General features: G+C 31.9%; 1 protein-coding gene across 1 annotated transcript in view; it reads right to left on the bottom strand.

The window, feature by feature from the left end:
• Positions 1–19,413, bottom strand: part of LOC100377778 (rhophilin-2-like) — a 37,086-nt gene that overhangs the window by 7,316 nt on the left and 10,357 nt on the right. Inside the window, exons 3-5 of the mRNA XM_006816883.3 lie at positions 2,830–3,034; positions 1,804–1,881; positions 858–982 (exon numbers count right to left, since the gene is read on the bottom strand). Coding sequence (XP_006816946.1) covers positions 858–982; positions 1,804–1,881; positions 2,830–3,034 — 408 coding nt within the window. The remainder of the gene's footprint in view (positions 1–857; positions 983–1,803; positions 1,882–2,829; positions 3,035–19,413) is intronic.

The raw sequence follows: 19,413 nt of genomic DNA, 5'->3' as shown, positions 1-19,413 counted from the left end.
AGATGAATGAAAACATTATTTCAGATATCCCAAGTTATTTTCTTCTCACTTTCAAATATCCAGGAACAGGGATAATAACTTGACAAAATGCAAGAAAATTCCTGTCATGGAAAAAATGTCAGCTGTTTCCATTCTTAGCCTTTTCACCACCAGACTTTTTCACCCAAATTTTTCTGCATTTTTATATTCTTCAATATTTCTGGAAATGAATCCTAATTTAAGAGCTAACAAACAAAACTTGAGTCAATTTTAAGTTTTCACTCAAAAAATTTGGCTATTTTTGCCCCTATCTTCTGAAGGAAAGTACAGACTATAAATGGGACTATTTTTGAATTTGTGATGAAAAGAGGGAACTGTTGGTGAAAAGTTTAAGAATACAATCAGTACACTTGACCAGCCATATAGAAAAGTATTTGCTTAATATATGGGAGTGCATACTTTCTACACTAATCATGATTTATGAGGTATTTACTAGTTGACTCAATAGACTGAATAGGTGATTTTCCATTTAATTGCGAGATATCGCGAGTTGCAAGAAAGACGCGCACCAAATGCTTGCCACAAAAATCGAACGATTTGATTTTTAACTTGAATTTCTCTATTTTGTAGCTCACATCGAAAGGCCGATCTTTGACAGGGGAATATTGCATTTGAATACCTTTACTTTATTGAAATTGATCATCAGCACATTACTATCCCACGCGATGTTTGACGCCACTATGGCGCTATGATCTTTGTTTGTCCTGTTTTTACGTTTGATTTCACGCATAACGCGGGATCTCGCAGTGAACTGAGAATGGTCTATTGCAAGAATATGCAGGTAGCACCTGATTTCAACAACGCTATTTTGTACATACCAGTGAAAGTATACTCCAAGATGTCTATCTGTTGGGAAAAACCTATTTTCTACAAAATAAAGTTGATTGTAATATTCATAGAGTAGTTCTAACCCTTCTTCATTTCTTCTGGGTGTCCTCATAGCCTGCAAAGAACACATTGGGCAATTACTAACAGTGAATTTCTCCTGCACATTCCACCACTAGTAAAGTTAAAGGAAACATCAAGTCAAACAACATAATGACCCCTCAAGAAAAAGCTCCACAAATGTAGGGGAATGCAATTTACAGTTTTTTTATATCACTTTTCATTCTCTAGATATTCAACTTTTCAACAGTATTATATAGTCAGCCATCTTGATTTTCAAGCAAAGAATTATGGGTAAAGTATGACATCATAGAATCTTTAGATATGGGTCACTGAATATATGTATACTAATCACAGTATAAAATTTCCATACACCTGACCTGACCTTAAAACTAATGCCAAAATACGTAATTTTGTAGTAAAAAAACATTAAATTGCAGACAGCTAATAATAATGACATAATGGCAGCCATCTTGATTTGTCATATGTATGTGTTTATGGTCGCAATTATTTTAAACTTTATTCAAAAAGTAATTATTGTATAAAATGCATATTTTTGAGAGAATCAAAATGCAGCAAATATACCTTTTTTCCAATATTTGACATTCAATTTATCAAAAATCAGTGAAAATAAACTCCACACAAAATACCAAAATATTCTTTTGGGCAAAATTTAATTCCAGTTAAAATAAAGTATTTTTTACAGGACATCATTTAACACAACAAACACATATACGTCCTCTCTAGATGATACTCAACTTACATTTGAGAGGACTCTTCTTCTATAGCCAGAATCGACACAATGTTTTGAGTAAAAATTATGATGAACATCTAGATTTTCAAAAATTCAAACATGATTTTATTAAAACCATTTCCTACCTGTCTGAGGACCATGAGTTCTTTAATTTCTTTTTCATAAGTTTCACAGTCTTCACTATAATGTTCTAAAATAAAATCCTGGAATGACAATATAGATATTTGAGCACTCCACTTGTAACATTAACATATACCGTATTTGCACTATTAATAGCACACGTACAACACACTTGCGAAAAAAGACAAATGTATGTCTATGGTCAACAGAAGTCGTACTTTAATGATGCGTTTCTAATACAGCAAATACGGTCATTCTATTTCGGTCGAATTTGATTTGCGAGTTTGATTAGAATATTAATGTACTGCGGGAAAAATTAGAAAATTAACACCAGTGAACAATCATTTTCAAAAAAGCTTCAATGGTAAGAATCTAGGTCATGACCTCTGAAGGTCACCTGGCTTTTTCCCTTCAGAAAGTATCAGGATGTTTACATGACCTTATTGTAATTTATTAACAGATTTTTAATTTCACTGCAAATTTGTGGTAACAATCTGTTGATCACAGAAGCACCGACAGCTTTGAAATAATTTGAGGAGTGGGTTTTGGGATAGTTACTGTGACTCACTGTCGTATAGATCCCGATGTTCACTGTTACAAAATGTGATGACTTTCTTGGACTTGTATAATTAGCAAAAAATTGTCTTCCATGAAAATAAAGCAGGGGAGCGCGCAGCAGCCATAAAACCTAGCATTGAATATTAGCTTATTTTTGGCCATTTAACAAAAAAGATAAACACTTTGAATACAGTGTTTCTTAAGTCAACGTTCTGCTCTGTTAACAACAGCGAAAACAACATTGGTGTTCTCAATAGATTCTAAGCCTATTGTTGCCGAGATACCTGGGCTAGTTTTTTGTCAAGTGCGGCAAATGATCTGAATTATCAACAGACGTTGATGGAATACCCTAAATGCGAAAACTAGAAGATACAGTATTCGGTTTTAAGGATAATAATCTGTGACCTACTAGTATATAACATTTTACCTCATACCACAACCACCCCCCTCCATACCCATCATGCAACACTCACTTTAAATGGAACTGTGAAGTCCACTTCTTTGGTTTCTTTCAAGCCTAAGGGAATCATTGGAACACTGGACATCTGGCTGTCATTCTGGTAAGCCTCCACATCGCTGTTCAGCTCTTCAAGTTCCTCTTTCAGTAGTTGTAAATTGGAGTTGACAAAGCTGAGTTCCAACGCTACCTGCTCTTTTAATTTCTTATTTGTTGCCGCTCTATTGACATTAAAAATAGAAAGAAAAGATAAAATGTTAGTTTGTGACACAAGAGTATACTGTAAAACATGTTGAAAAAGCCGCATGCAATTTTAATGAACTGTGGTAAAATGACGTAATAGCGAAATGTTGATTTAGAGAATCTCTCTTGTCATTGTTGATTTCTTTGTTTGGCTGCCATTTTGAATTGATAATAAAGTCATTAGCGACATCTTGAATTAGCGAATCAGTTCTCTCGCTAAATTCGTGAAAAAGACATGTTTTACAGTAATTGTTCAATGAATGATGCAAAGCCAAGTAAACACTTTTTATATATGCTGGAAGAGCAATCTGTATTTGGGTGATCGATGCTTGATTTTTTTGTTTATATTTTCTAAACTACTGAAATCCATTTGCCTGAATACGAATTGCCCAAATTGCCTGAATAAAATTTTTAATTTAATTGCTACATCATAAAGAATTGGCTAGTCACACTTTGGTCAATGCAGATATCAACGATTAATTGATATAGCATGCAGGGACAACTTATTAATGTATGTTTGGAAAAGTAATATATTCAGATCACCAGCACGATATCAGCCAATCAAATAATGTCAGTCACCTACTGGAGTAGAGGAGAAATCTCAACAAGAAGACAAAAGATGAATTCATGCGCGAGAGAGGGGGCCGTATATAACCAGTGGAAATTACCCACGAGGCTTGTAAATTCTGCTTTCAGGGATGTTTTGGATTTCAATATTTGGAGCCTAATTTTCCCTTGATATTTGCAACTCTTTCAAGAATGCGCATGACATTTTGTGAATATCCCTCGACTCAATTTTGTTAATTTGTTTTTCCCAAAAATAAATATGGCTTACAGCGTTGTGCACAAACAAAATAAGTCATGCATCATGATGTTACCTAGACAACAGCTGAAAAATTCATTTTAACCAATTTTACCTGTATTTGCCTTGTTAAGGAGTACACACAAACATATCATTGCATTTATTGTGTACTGGTTCATTTTATTTTGACCATAGACACTAGTTATTTACACAAGCACACCCACGGCAATGAACAAATACAGACTATTTTGACGGGGTATTCACATAAACACACACTTGTGGATATTCGCCACCAGTTTTTACAAAACAAAGTGATAAATAAACGTAGTAATAAGAATAGCCTTTATTAGACACACCTGGTACCATCAAGCAATAAATTATGTCACGCTCAGCACCATCATACTACCATATTAGGTAATACAAATTCCAAGTAAGGTTAATGCCTGTGCTTAATAATAATGATAAATTACGGCCATTTACTTGCGTGGACACATTTAATGAGTTTGATCTCGTTAAATTTAACAGAATAGTGTTTACATAAATTAAGATATTTGTGGTGCCAAAATATTACTGCCTTTCATGTTCATGTTTTCAATACAATAATGCACATTATATTATTATTATTTTATTTCCATTTCTCTAAAGAAATATACCCCACTAACCTAGGGGAACAGGTTACAATGCGAAAGTTACAAGTTACAGGCGTGACTTTTTTCGCCTCAATAAAATAAAGTATTATATATATATATATACACATACACACACATATACAACTCATCTATTGGAGAACTCACACTAACAAATTATATCTAATCTGAAAAGCTGTGTATACAAATCTTGCAATACTTTGGATGATTTCATGGTTATCCTGAGAAAAAATATATGTAAGTTTACGGATAGGCGAAAGGAACTCGAATTGTGGTTATAAAGAACTCCATGCTTCAAATTTGTTCAAACCTCAGTAAATTTTAATCAGAATAATTTCAAACCCGGATTTCTAGTATAATTATTAAATTTAATTAAATGCATACAGAACCTAATTAATGCACAACATACAACTAAAAAAAAAAAATGAAAGAAGCCTCACAAAAAAATATAAATTTTCTTAGTTCTTCTGAAAAATTATTAAATATCACAATTATTATATTACATGTTGCGCCAATGTGGATATGCAAACATGCAAAGGCCTGTGAAAAGCCTCATAGCGGTATACATCATTGACAACATATCACTTATTCAGACTTTTGCATAAGAAATATAATATCACTATTATAATACTTATTAGGTAACACACGGATTGACTAATGTCATCGATACGAGCTATACGTTGCCTAGCAACTGTCAATGACATTAAACAGGTACACTTTGGTCAAAGATGTTACTGTAAAACATGTCTTTTTCGCGAATTTAGCGAGAGAACTGATTCGCTAATTCAAGATGTCGCTATCATTAATTATCAATTCAATATGGCCGCCAAACAAGAAATCAACAATGACAAGAGAGATTTGCTAAATCAACATTTCACTCTTACGTCATTTTACTACAATTCGCTAAAATTGCATATCGCTTTTTCAACATGTTTTACAGTATTTTTATGTATCATAAAACACTCTGGTCTCATTAGTTTTTAAATGATGTAAATCAGATCCGCTGGTTAAAAGCATAGGGGATGAATGAGTATATTACATGGACTGTTTTTTATCATGACCGTGGTGCACATCATTGCCTGTTGTGGCATTTTGCTATGAAATACTTGTATCACTAGCTGATTAAAATAATATCTATAGTTTTGGCTTTTATAGAATAAATTGTCTTTTTTTCCCCCATTACTTTTACTACATTTTTTTGTAATTTGGTTTTACTGTATGGTAACATACTTTATTTTCGCTATTTTTGCTGAAGCAAATAAACTTCTTCCCCCTATATTTTACATTCAACTCAGAGAATCAGAGAAAATGAACTTGATACAGAACTGCCAAAACATTTTTTTCAGTGAAAATTAATTCCAGCTAAAATGAAGTATTTTACAGTACTGTGAAAGCCGTCTGAAGATCTGATAAACTCCAATAGAAAGTACCGTTCAAATCTCACATTTTGGAAGAGCCACTCGGAATGCGCGTTTCAAACAGAAAAAAGCCATGCTACAATATGATGCAGGTATATTCTAGAAGTAAAATGTTTTTTGATTGGTTGAGTAATTTACTTTGTAGCAAGATTTTCTATTGTAGTATGACAGATATATATACGCTAGTCGGTAGTTGTGAACTTTAAAAATCCCACAAAATGCTTACATACATTCTTGTTTTAATTAGATACACTATGTGGTCGTAAACATCACAATATTCACGTTAATCGGAGAAAACTGTGCAGTATTACTGAATTTATTGCAGTGATACCATGTATGAATACCAAGCAGAGTTGGGTATTATTATAGAAACTTGAGTATCATGAAGTGAATCATACTAAGTTTGAAAAATATACAAAAGACGACATGTAGATTTAATTGTGCAAATTAATGGGTCTAAACCTAGGCATCATGAAGTGAATCATACTAAGATGACAAAGAAATCACACTATACTGTTGGCTGTAACAACAGGGGCTCAAATAATGAGATTCTTTAATGAAATACCGGGGGTAGGTCATCAAAAACGTGGGGCAAAAACAGCTAAATGGAAATATGTCTTGGTATACTTTTTAGAAGATAAGCTGTTGGGCAGGTGGATGATTAACTAGATGGTAACTTTTACTAATTGAACACTGATGGTAATTACCAGAAATACAGAAAGGACATTCTGAAGGTTAATGAGAAATAAGTGATAAAGGCAGAAAGAAATGATTGCTACTTAACGGAATGTACAACAAATTATGATTAATAATAATTCTATAATCAGTCTCATTACCAGTATGTAAACAACTATTCTAGCGAGACCTACCCTAAGAGATGAGTTCAGTTCACTCAGGCACAAAGAACGAGACATGAATTCCGATCAGCAGACATCAGAAATTGTTTTCTTAGTATTAAATGTAATCTTCAGAAAAATTTCATGCAGGAATTTAACACAAAACTTTGTACAATATCTTCAAAGGACGAGTTTATGTTAAGCCCACTTTTCACAATTTAAAGCTAAAACAGACCAGATAATTTATACGCCAGGACTTTATTAGCAAGGGTGCAATAAGAAGCAATTATATTGATGATACTTGTAGTACGGAGCATATATCTACATATACATACATGCGAATTATCAAATGCAGTGTACAGAACTTTTTAGAAAGTACAACAATGCTAATTCCCTAAATTTGGTTTCAGTTTTTGTACTGCTCTATTAATTTTATAGAGAAATAATATTTAAAAAAAAAAAGTCAAATTATTATTTGTCACTACAACAGGGCAATGTGCCCATGTTGCCTTGTTAAGGACCAACATTTCATCACAATAATAAATTGTAATGGCCAGACTGAATTCCAGTGCAATTCACTAGTATTTCTTGTGAAGAGGTGACATTCAGTGAAGAACAATCTGCACAAAAATTCACCTGGTCACGCATTGTTACATGTGAATTACCTTATACAGTATCTCTTACAAACACATACAGAGTAGTCTTATTTATCTAACAATGAGTTGGTAATATAGAATACATTGTATATGTGAATGGGAAACGTTTCTAAATATATTAAAAATTAATAGAACAACAACTTTCAGGATCAACACATTTGTGGAGTATGAAAAAACAAAGTACATTTTTGCATAAGGGCATTGGGAAGGCTGCATGGCTGAGCTATTTTCGAAGGAAGGCATGCATGCAGCCGACCATAGCAACAAGAGCCGCTGCATTCTTCAGCCGTCAATTGTTGTGCTTTTAAGGTACCCCTCATACAAAAGTTGGGCAATCACCATATGAATGCCAACCATATTTTTAACGAGATCCAGTGACCTCGTTGGACCTCGTTTTTACAGATAGTTTTCAAGTGATTTAATGATAACATATGCCGCCTCAACAACTCCCACTTGTCAAATATACATATCATTTATATGAAACATTCCTTGCATAAGAAAAAAAAATCCCCAAAATTATATCAAATTAAGGACGTTTCCCAAATGAGGTGGGGGTTTAGGTGGAGAGGCAGACGTTTTCACGGAAGAACAGTCTATTGCCCACGTGTTAATACAGGGGAAATTACTTGAACTGTAGTATCTTTTTATTTTTTCAAAATTTAGTTCTAGAGAAACTGATATAATAGGGAAAAACATCGCAGCTCAACATTTCAAAACCAATTGTGATGTGTTCCATTCACCATGAACTTGATATAAAGATGTTTAATATATAAGCATAAAATTAACACTTGTAAACTTGACAGTTGTAGAAATGTTCTTATGTCAGGGATCGAACAAATCCACTGATGTTTACACAACCACCAGAGAGAAGCAATAAGTAGACAATTACTGCATTTTTCATTGAGCGAGAAAACAATCTGTGGGTCCATGCAGTCGCCTACTGAGGAATTTTAATCAAAATGTTTTACAAACAAGATAGGAAATGTATGTTCTTGTTTTCACATCATCTACATGTATATATGCATTTAGATATATAAAGTGCAAACTGTAAAGCCATTCTGTTGAATGATCTGTTGTTCATTCCCGTCATCACAGTTATTCTCATTGTGTATATTACTATTAGTTTCACTATTTTGAATGAAAAGAAATCTGTTAAATTAAATCCATATTCGTAAGTAAATTGAATTACAATTACTTGGTTGGCATGTGAATGAGCCAAAAAAAAGTTGGATCCAGGGAAATGAGCTTGTGCATTATTGTACATTGAATGAGTCTCGCAAGCCAAAATGGCGGCCATTTTGAATCCTTTTTCTAGTAATACAGCATTGTGCAACTCAGTTATAGATTATTTCACTGCTAGATTTTGTTAATTTAAACCCAAGTGACAATGCTTAAACATACGAAAATCTGTGACATCAAATAACAGTGTAAATCAAACATTTTACAGTGTATACAGGAAGTTGTGTATTGAACAATAGGATGTACATCTGTACTCTAGGGGCAACTGTTCGGGGCATTGGTTGCAAGTATAGCAATAGATTGGGAATTCTGAAGAACAATATCATCTGCACACACAGGTGAACACAGTCTTGTGACAAACCATTTCAGATCAACAATAATTTTACCCACAATGCACTGTGTTTTTTGATTCAAGAACAAAATGATGGTAACCAAGTAGAGCTGGAAAGTCGTAGGGCGATTTGAGCTGATTTGAGCTGATTTGAGCAAAATTAAAGCAGCACCTACACTTCAAGGCAAGGATACAGCTAGGGTTTGTGATCGATAAAAAAGTAATGGGTGCCAATTTCCAATATATGTCAGCCATTTTAAATTTGATAGCACATAGAATGCAAATTTGAAAAGTGGCATCATCATTTATCATCAAGCGGACACCGCCTTTTTTTTAATTCAAACTGGAGAAGGAAACTGCTACTTGGATTGGACCTACTTCACCTTGAGGAGAAAACTCAAGTCCACTGTATGATGCTCAAGTTCAAGTTACCAAACACAGCATGTCGGTAATTATAATATAGATTGAACTCCAAGCATTAGTTGCAGACTATGACACTTCAATGTTAAGATTGCGACTAGAACAAACTGCGTGTATATACAAGGCCAAAGCATAAATTGTACAAGAGGTACACAAACAGCTATTCAACTGAAATTGCTTTGTGGTTCCAAAAACCTATACATCATCTCAGTCAAGGTGTGAGTGAAAAGCAGCTTAGCTAGATGAATACAACAACCAAACACATTATACAGATCAATTTAAGTACCCAAAACACTTAAACCAGCCAGTAGAGAACACAGTCCCTCTATTTTCTGTGACTAGAAGCACATCTTCAATAGAAGGACAAATAAACCAAATTGCATTCAATGTACTGTATTGTCTTATTTTGACTAGATAGACACAGTAAGCACCACTAATAACAGATCAGAAATAGTAATTTATGATTAAATTATTTAATTACGACAATACATGTTAAAATTACAAATTAAATAAAAAATAAATTCAATCAGTCAAGCACTTTATTGCACTAGCTGCATCAATGATTAGCTACAAGAAATGAAGAAACAGAAAATGTGTGTTGCATAGCATAGCATAGTATTTTATTGTGTTGCATTGCGTTGCATTGTATAGTATTGTATTGTGTTGCATTGCGTTGCATTGTATAGTATTTTATTGTGTTGCATTGCATTGCATTGTATAGTATTTTATTGTGTTGCATTGCATTGCATTGTATAGTATTTTATTGTGTTGCATTGCGTTGCATTGTATAGTATTTTATTGTGTTGCATTGCGTTGCATTGTATAGTATTTTATTGTGTTGCATTGCATTGCATTGTATAGTATTTTATTGTGTTGCATTGCGTTGCATTGTATAGTATTTTATTGTGTTGCATTGCGTTGCATTGTATAGTATTTTATTGTGTTGCATTGCATTGCATTGTATAGTATTTTATTGTGTTGCATTGCGTTGCATTGTATAGTATTTTATTGTGTTGCATTGCGTTGCATTGTATAGTATTTTATTGTGTTGCATTGCGTTGCATTGTATAGTATTTTATTGTGTTGCATTGCATTGCATTGTATAGTATTTTATTGTGTTGCATTGCGTTGCATTGTATAGTATTTTATTGTGTTGCATTGCGTTGCATTGTATAGTATTTTATTGTGTTGCATTGCATTGCATTGTATAGTATTTTATTGTGTTGCATTGCGTTGCATTGTATAGTATTTTATTGTGTTGCATTGCGTTGCATTGTATAGTATTTTATTGTGTTGCATTGCGTTGCATTGTATAGTATTTTATTGTGTTGCATTGCGTTGCATTGTATAGTATTTTATTGTGTTGCATTGCGTTGCATTGTATAGTATTTTATTGTGTTGCATTGCATTGCATTGTATAGTATTTTATTGTGTTGCATTGCATTGCATTGTATAGTATTTTATTGTGTTGCATTGCGTTGCATTGTATAGTATTTTATTGTGTTGCATTGCATTGCATTGCATTGTATAGTATTTTATTGTGTTGCATTGCGTTGCATTGTATAGTATTGTATTGTGTTGCATTGCGTTGCATTGTATAGTATTTTATTGTGTTGCATTGCATTGCATTGTATAGTATTTTATTGTGTTGCATTGCATTGCATTGTATAGTATTTTATTGTGTTGCATTGCGTTGCATTGTATAGTATTTTATTGTGTTGCATTGCATTGCATTGTATAGTATTTTATTGTGTTGCATTGCGTTGCATTGTATAGTATTTTATTGTGTTGCATTGCATTGCATTGTATAGTATTTTATTGTGTTGCATTGCGTTGCATTGTATAGTATTTTATTGTGTTGCATTGCGTTGCATTGTATAGTATTTTATTGTGTTGCATTGCGTTGCATTGTATAGTATTTTATTGTGTTGCATTGCGTTGCATTGTATAGTATTTTATTGTGTTGCATTGCGTTGCATTGTATAGTATTTTATTGTGTTGCATTGCGTTGCATTGTATAGTATTTTATTGTGTTGCATTGTATAGTATTTTATTGTGTTGCATTGCGTTGCATTGCATTGCATTGTATAGTATTTTATTGTGTTGCATTGCGTTGCATTGTATAGTATTTTATTGTGTTGCATTGCGTTGCATTGTATAGTATTTTATTGTGTTGCATTGCGTTGCATTGTATAGTATTTTATTGTGTTGCATTGCATTGCATTGTATAGTATTTTATTGTGTTGCATTGCATTGCATTGTATAGTATTTTATTGTGTTGCATTGCGTTGCATTGTATAGTATTTTATTGTGTTGCATTGCATTGCATTGTATAGTATTTTATTGTGTTGCATTGCGTTGCATTGTATAGTATTTTATTGTGTTGCATTGCATTGCATTGTATAGTATTTTATTGTGTTGCATTGCGTTGCATTGTATAGTATTTTATTGTGTTGCATTGCGTTGCATTGTATAGTATTTTATTGTGTTGCATTGCGTTGCATTGTATAGTATTTTATTGTGTTGCATTGCGTTGCATTGTATAGTATTTTATTGTGTTGCATTGCGTTGCATTGTATAGTATTTTATTGTGTTGCATTGCATTGCATTGTATAGTATTTTATTGTGTTGCATTGCATTGCATTGTATAGTATTTTATTGTGTTGCATTGCGTTGCATTGTATAGTATTTTATTGTGTTGCATTGCATTGCATTGCATTGTATAGTATTTTATTGTGTTGCATTGCGTTGCATTGTATAGTATTTTATTGTGTTGCATTGCATTGCATTGTATAGTATTTTATTGTGTTGCATTGCGTTGCATTGTATAGTATTTTATTGTGTTGCATTGCATTGCATTGCATTGTATAGTATTTTATTGTGTTGCATTGCATTGCATTGTATAGTATTTTATTGTGTTGCATTGCGTTGCATTGTATAGTATTTTATTGTGTTGCATTGCATTGCATTGTATAGTATTTTATTGTGTTGCATTGCATTGCATTGTATAGTATTTTATTGTGTTGCATTGCATTGCATTGTATAGTATTTTATTGTGTTGCATTGCATTGCATTGCATTGTATAGTATTTTATTGTGTTGCATTGCATTGCATTGTATAGTATTTTATTGTGTTGCATTGCATTGCATTGTATAGTATTTTATTGTGTTGCATTGCATTGCATTGTATAGTATTTTATTGTGTTGCATTGCATTGCATTGTATAGTATTTTATTGTGTTGCATTGCATTGCATTGTATAGTATTTTATTGTGTTGCATTGCATTGCATTGCATTGTATAGTATTTTATTGTGTTGCATTGCATTGCATTGTATAGTATTTTATTGTGTTGCATTGCGTTGCATTGTATAGTATTTTATTGTGTTGCATTGCGTTGCATTGTATAGTATTTTATTGTGTTGCATTGCATTGCATTGTATAGTATTTTATTGTGTTGCATTGCGTTGCATTGTATAGTATTTTATTGTGTTGCATTGCGTTGCATTGTATAGTATTTTATTGTGTTGCATTGCGTTGCATTGTATAGTATTTTATTGTGTTGCATTGTATTGCATTGTATAGTATTTTATTGTGTTGCATTGCGTTGCATTGCATTGCATTGTATAGTATTTTATTGTGTTGCATTGCATTGCATTGTATAGTATTTTATTGTGTTGCATTGCGTTGCATTGTATAGTATTTTATTGTGTTGCATTGCATTGCATTGTATAGTATTTTATTGTGTTGCATTGCGTTGCATTGTATAGTATTTTATTGTGTTGCATTGCATTGCATTGTATAGTATTTTATTGTGTTGCATTGCGTTGCATTGTATAGTATTTTATTGTGTTGCATTGCGTTGCATTGTATAGTATTTTATTGTGTTGCATTGCATTGCATTGTATAGTATTTTATTGTGTTGCATTGCGTTGCATTGTATAGTATTTTATTGTGTTGCATTGCGTTGCATTGTATAGTATTTTATTGTGTTGCATTGCGTTGCATTGTATAGTATTTTATTGTGTTGCATTGCATTGCATTGTATAGTATTTTATTGTGTTGCATTGCGTTGCATTGTATAGTATTTTATTGTGTTGCATTGCGTTGCATTGTATAGTATTTTATTGTGTTGCATTGCATTGCATTGTATAGTATTTTATTGTGTTGCATTGCATTGCATTGTATAGTATTTTATTGTGTTGCATTGCGTTGCATTGTATAGTATTTTATTGTGTTGCATTGCGTTGCATTGTATAGTATTTTATTGTGTTGCATTGCGTTGCATTGTATAGTATTTTATTGTGTTGCATTGCGTTGCATTGTATAGTATTTTATTGTGTTACATTGCGTTGCATTGTATAGTATTTTATTGTGTTGCATTGCATTGCATTGTATAGTATTTTATTGTGTTGCATTGCATTGCATTGTATAGTATTTTATTGTGTTGCATTGCGTTGCATTGTATAGTATTTTATTGTGTTGCATTGCGTTGCATTGTATAGTATTTTATTGTGTTGCATTGCGTTGCATTGTATAGTATTTTATTGTGTTGCATTGCGTTGCATTGTATAGTATTTTATTGTGTTGCATTGCGTTGCATTGTATAGTATTTTATTGTGTTGCATTGCGTTGCATTGTATAGTATTTTATTGTGTTGCATTGCATTGCATTGTATAGTATTTTATTGTGTTGCATTGCATTGTATAGTATTTTATTGTGTTGCATTGCATTGCACAGCATTGTATAGTATTTTATTGTGTTGCATTGCGTTGCATTGTATAGTATTTTATTGTGTTGCATTGCATTGTATAGTATTTTATTGTGTTGCATTGCGTTGCATTGTATAGTATTTTATTGTGTTGCATTGCATTGCATTGTATAGTATTTTATTGTGTTGCATTGCGTTGCATTGTATAGTATTTTATTGTGTTGCATTGCATTGCATTGTATAGTATTTTATTGTGTTGCATTGCGTTGCATTGTATAGTATTTTATTGTGTTGCATTGCATTGTATAGTATTTTATTGTGTTGCATTGCATTGCATTGTATAGTATTTTATTGTGTTGCATTGCACAGCATTGTATAGTATTTTATTGTGTTGCATTGCATTGCATTGTATAGTATTTTATTGTGTTGCATTGCATTGCATTGTATAGTATTTTATTGTGTTGCATTGTATTGCATTGTATAGTATTTTATTGTGTTGTGTTGCATTGCATTGCATTGTATAGTATTTTATTGTGTTGCATTGCATTGCATTGTATAGTATTTTATTGTGTTGTGTTGCATTGCATTGCATTGTATAGTATTTTATTGTGTTGCATTGCGTTGTATAGTATTTTATTGTGTTGCATTGCATTGCATTGTATAGTATTTTATTGTGTTGCATTGTATTGCATTGTATAGTATTTTATTGTGTTGTGTTGCATTGCATTGCATTGTATAGTATTTTATTGTGTTGCATTGTATTGCATTGTATAGTATTTTATTGTGTTGTGTTGCATTGCATTGCATTGTATAGTATTTTATTGTGTTGCATTGCATTGCATTGTATAGTATTTTATTGTGTTGCATTGTATTGCATTGTATAGTATTTTATTGTGTTGTGTTGCATTGCATTGCATTGTATAGTATTTTATTGTGTTGCATTGCATTGCATTGTATAGTATTTTATTGTGTTGCATTGTATTGCATTGTATAGTATTTTATTGTGTTGTGTTGCATTGCATTGCATTGTATAGTATTTTATTGTGTTGCATTGCATTGCATTGTATAGTATTTTATTGTGTTGTGTTGCATTGCATTGCATTGTATAGTATTTTATTGTGTTGCATTGCGTTGTATAGTATTTTATTGTGTTGCATTGCATTGCATTGTATAGTATTTTATTGTGTTGCATTGTATTGCATTGTATAGTATTTTATTGTGTTGTGTTGCATTGCATTGCATTGTATAGTATTTTATTGTGTTGCATTGCGTTGTATAGTATTTTATTGTGTTGCATTGCATTGCATTGTATAGTATTTTATTGTGTTGCATTGCATTGCATTGTATAGTATTTTATTGTGTTGTGTTGCATTGCATTGCATTGTATAGTATTTTATTGTGTTGCATTGTATTGCATTGTATAGTATTTTATTGTGTTGTGTTGCATTGCATTGCATTGTATAGTATTTTATTGTGTTGCATTGCATTGCATTGTATAGTATTTTATTGTGTTGCATTGTATTGCATTGTATAGTATTTTATTGTGTTGTGTTGCATTGCATTGCATTGTATAGTATTTTATTGTGTTGCATTGCATTGCATTGTATAGTATTTTATTGTGTTGCATTGTATTGCATTGTATAGTATTTTATTGTGTTGTGTTGCATTGCATTGCATTGTATAGTATTTTATTGTGTTGCATTGCATTGCATTGTATAGTATTTTATTGTGTTGCATTGCATTGCATTGTATAGTATTTTATTGTGTTGCATTGCATTGCATTGTATAGTATTTTATTGTGTTGCATTGCATTGCATTGTATAGTATTTTATTGTGTTGCATTGCATTGCATTGTATAGTATTTTATTGTGTTGTGTTGCATTGCATTGCATTGTATAGTATTTTATTGTGTTGCATTGCATTGCATTGTATAGTATTTTATTGTGTTGCATTGCATTGCATTGTATAGTATTTTATTGTGTTGCATTGCATTGCATTGTATAGTATTTTATTGTGTTGCATTGCATTGCATTGTATAGTATTTTATTGTGTTGCATTGCATTGCATTGTATAGTATTTTATTGTGTTGCATTGCATTGCATTGTATAGTATTTTATTGTGTTGCATTGCATTGCATTGTATAGTATTTTATTGTGTTGCATTGCATTGCATTGTATAGTATTTTATTGTGTTGCATTGCATTGTATAGTATTTTATTGTGTTGCATTGCATTGCATTGTATAGTATTTTATTGTGTTGCATTGCATTGCATTGTATAGTATTTTATTGTGTTGCATTGCATTGCATTGTATAGTATTTTATTGTGTTGCATTGCATTGTATAGTATTTTATTGTGTTGCATTGCATTGCATTGTATAGTATTTTATTGTGTTGCATTGCATTGCATTGTATAGTATTTTATTGTGTTGCATTGCATTGCATTGTATAGTATTTTATTGTGTTGCATTGCATTGCATTGTATAGTATTTTATTGTGTTGCATTGCATTGCATTGTATAGTATTTTATTGTGTTGCATTGCGTTGCATTGTATAGTATTTTATTGTGTTGCATTGCATTGCACAGCATTGCATAGTATTGTATTGTGTTGCATAGTATTTTATTGTGTTGCATTGCGTTGCATTGTATAGTATGTTATTGTGTTGCATTGCATTGTATAGTATGTTATTGTGTTGCATTGCATTGCACAGCATTGCATAGTATTTTATTGTGTTGCATAGTATTGTATTGTGTTGCATTGCATTGCACAGCATTGCATAGTATTGTATTGTGTTGCATTGCATTGCATTGTATAGTATGTTATTGTGTTGCATTGCATTGTATAGTATGTTATTGTGTTGCATTGCATTGCACAGCATTGCATAGTATTTTATTGTGTTGCATAGTATTGTATTGTGTTGCATTGCATTGCACAGCATTGCATAGTATTGTATTGTGTTGCATTGCGTTGCATTGTATAGTATTTTATTGTGTTGCATTGCATTGCACAGCATTGCATAGTATTGTATTGTGTTGCATAGTATTTTATTGTGTTGCATTGCATTGCATTGCATTGTATAGTATGTTATTGTGTTGCATTGCATTGTATAGTATTTTATTGTGTTGCATTGCATTGCATTGTATAGTATTTTATTGTGTTGCATTGCGTTGCATTGTATAGTATTTTATTGTGTTGCATTGCATTGTATTGTATAGTATTTTATTGTGTTGCATTGCATTGCATTGCATTGTATAGTATGTTATTGTGTTGCATTGCATTGTATAGTATTTTATTGTGTTGCATTGCATTGCATTGCATTGTATAGTATTTTATTGTGTTGCATTGCATTGCATTGCATTGTATAGTATTTTATTGTGTTGCATTGCATTGCATTGCATTGTATAGTATGTTATTGTGTTGCATTGCATTGTATAGTATTTTATTGTGTTGCATTGCATTGCATTGTATAGTATTTTATTGTGTTGCATTGCGTTGCATTGTATAGTATTTTATTGTGTTGCATTGCATTGTATTGTATAGTATTTTATTGTGTTGCATTGCATTGCATTGTATAGTATTTTATTGTGTTGCATTGCGTTGCATTGTATAGTATTTTATTGTGTTGCATTGCGTTGCATTGTATAGTATTTTATTGTGTTGCATTGCATTGCATTGTATAGTATTTTATTGTGTTGCATTGCATTGCATAGTATGTTATTGTGTTGCATTGCATTGCACAGCATTGCATAGTATTGTATTGTGTTGCATAGTATTTTATTGTGTTGCATTGCATTGCATTGTATAGTATGTTATTGTGTTGCATTGCATTGTATAGTATTTTATTGTGTTGCATTGCGTTGCATTGTATAGTATTTTATTGTGTTGCATTGCATTGCATTGTATAGTATGTTATTGTGTTGCATTGCATTGTATAGTATTTTATTGTGTTGCATTGTGTTGCATTGCGTTGCATTGTATAGTATTTTATTGTGTTGCATTGCATTGCATTGTATAGTATTTTATTGTGTTGCATTGCGTTGCATTGTATAGTATTTTATTGTGTTGCATTGCATTGCATTGTATAGTATTTTATTGTGTTGCATTGCATTGCATTGTATAGTATTTTATTGTGTTGCATTGCATTGCATTGTATAGTATTTTATTGTGTTGCATTGCATTGCATTGTATAGTATGTTATTGTGTTGCATTGCATTGTATAGTATTTTATTGTGTTGCATTGCATTGCATTGTATAGTATTTTATTGTGTTGCATTGCATTGTATAGTATTTTATTGTGTTGCATTGCATTGTATAGTATTTTATTGTGTTGCATTGCGTTGCATTGTATAGTATTTTATTGTGTTGCATTGCGTTGCATTGTATAGTATTTTATTGTGTTGCATTGCATTGCATTGTATAGTATTTTATTGTGTTGCATTGCGTTGCATTGTATAGTATTTTATTGTGTTGCATTGCGTTGCATTGTATAGTATGTTATTGTGTTGCATTGCATTGTATAGTATTTTATTGTGTTGCATTGCGTTGCATTGTATAGTATTTTATTGTGTTGCATTGCGTTGCATTGTATAGTATTTTATTGTGTTGCATTGCATTGCATTGTATAGTATTTTATTGTGTTGCATTGCGTTGCATTGTATAGTATTTTATTGTGTTGCATTGCATTGCATTGTATAGTATGTTATTGTGTTGCATTGCATTGCACAGCATTGCATAGTATTTTATTGTGTTGCATAGTATTTTATTGTGTTGCATTGCATTGCACAGCATTGCATAGTATTTTATTGTGTTGCATTGCATTGCATTGTATAGTATGTTATTGTGTTGCATTGCATTGCACAGCATTGCATAGTATTTTATTGTGTTGCATAGTATTGTATTGTGTTGCATTGCATTGCACAGCATTGCATAGTATTGTATTGTGTTGCATTGCGTTGCATTGTATAGTATTTTATTGTGTTGCATTGCATTGCACAGCATTGCATAGTATTGCATAGTATTTTATTGTATTGTGTTGCATAGTATTGTATTGTGTTGCATAGTATTGTATTGTGTTGCATAGTATTGTATTGTGTTGCATAGTATTGTATTAACTATTATATTGTATCAACCATTCTGGTATTGTAAAAGCTTTAAAGGTTGTTTTGATGAGGGTGAAGTTACTCAATATTAAAGCAACAAACAGTAATTAAATGGCATTGGAGCAGTAGAAAGAATGCTATCACTTGGTACTGAACACACACACATTTCTCACCTGCATTCAGGATGACCATAGACAACATGG

This window comes from Saccoglossus kowalevskii, chromosome 6 (assembly GCF_978046115.1).
Source record: "Saccoglossus kowalevskii chromosome 6, keSacKowa6.1, whole genome shotgun sequence".
NCBI lineage: Eukaryota > Metazoa > Hemichordata > Enteropneusta > Harrimaniidae > Saccoglossus > Saccoglossus kowalevskii.
The sequence above is the reverse complement of the archived record's forward strand: the minus strand, read 5'-3'. Positions and strand labels throughout refer to the sequence as shown.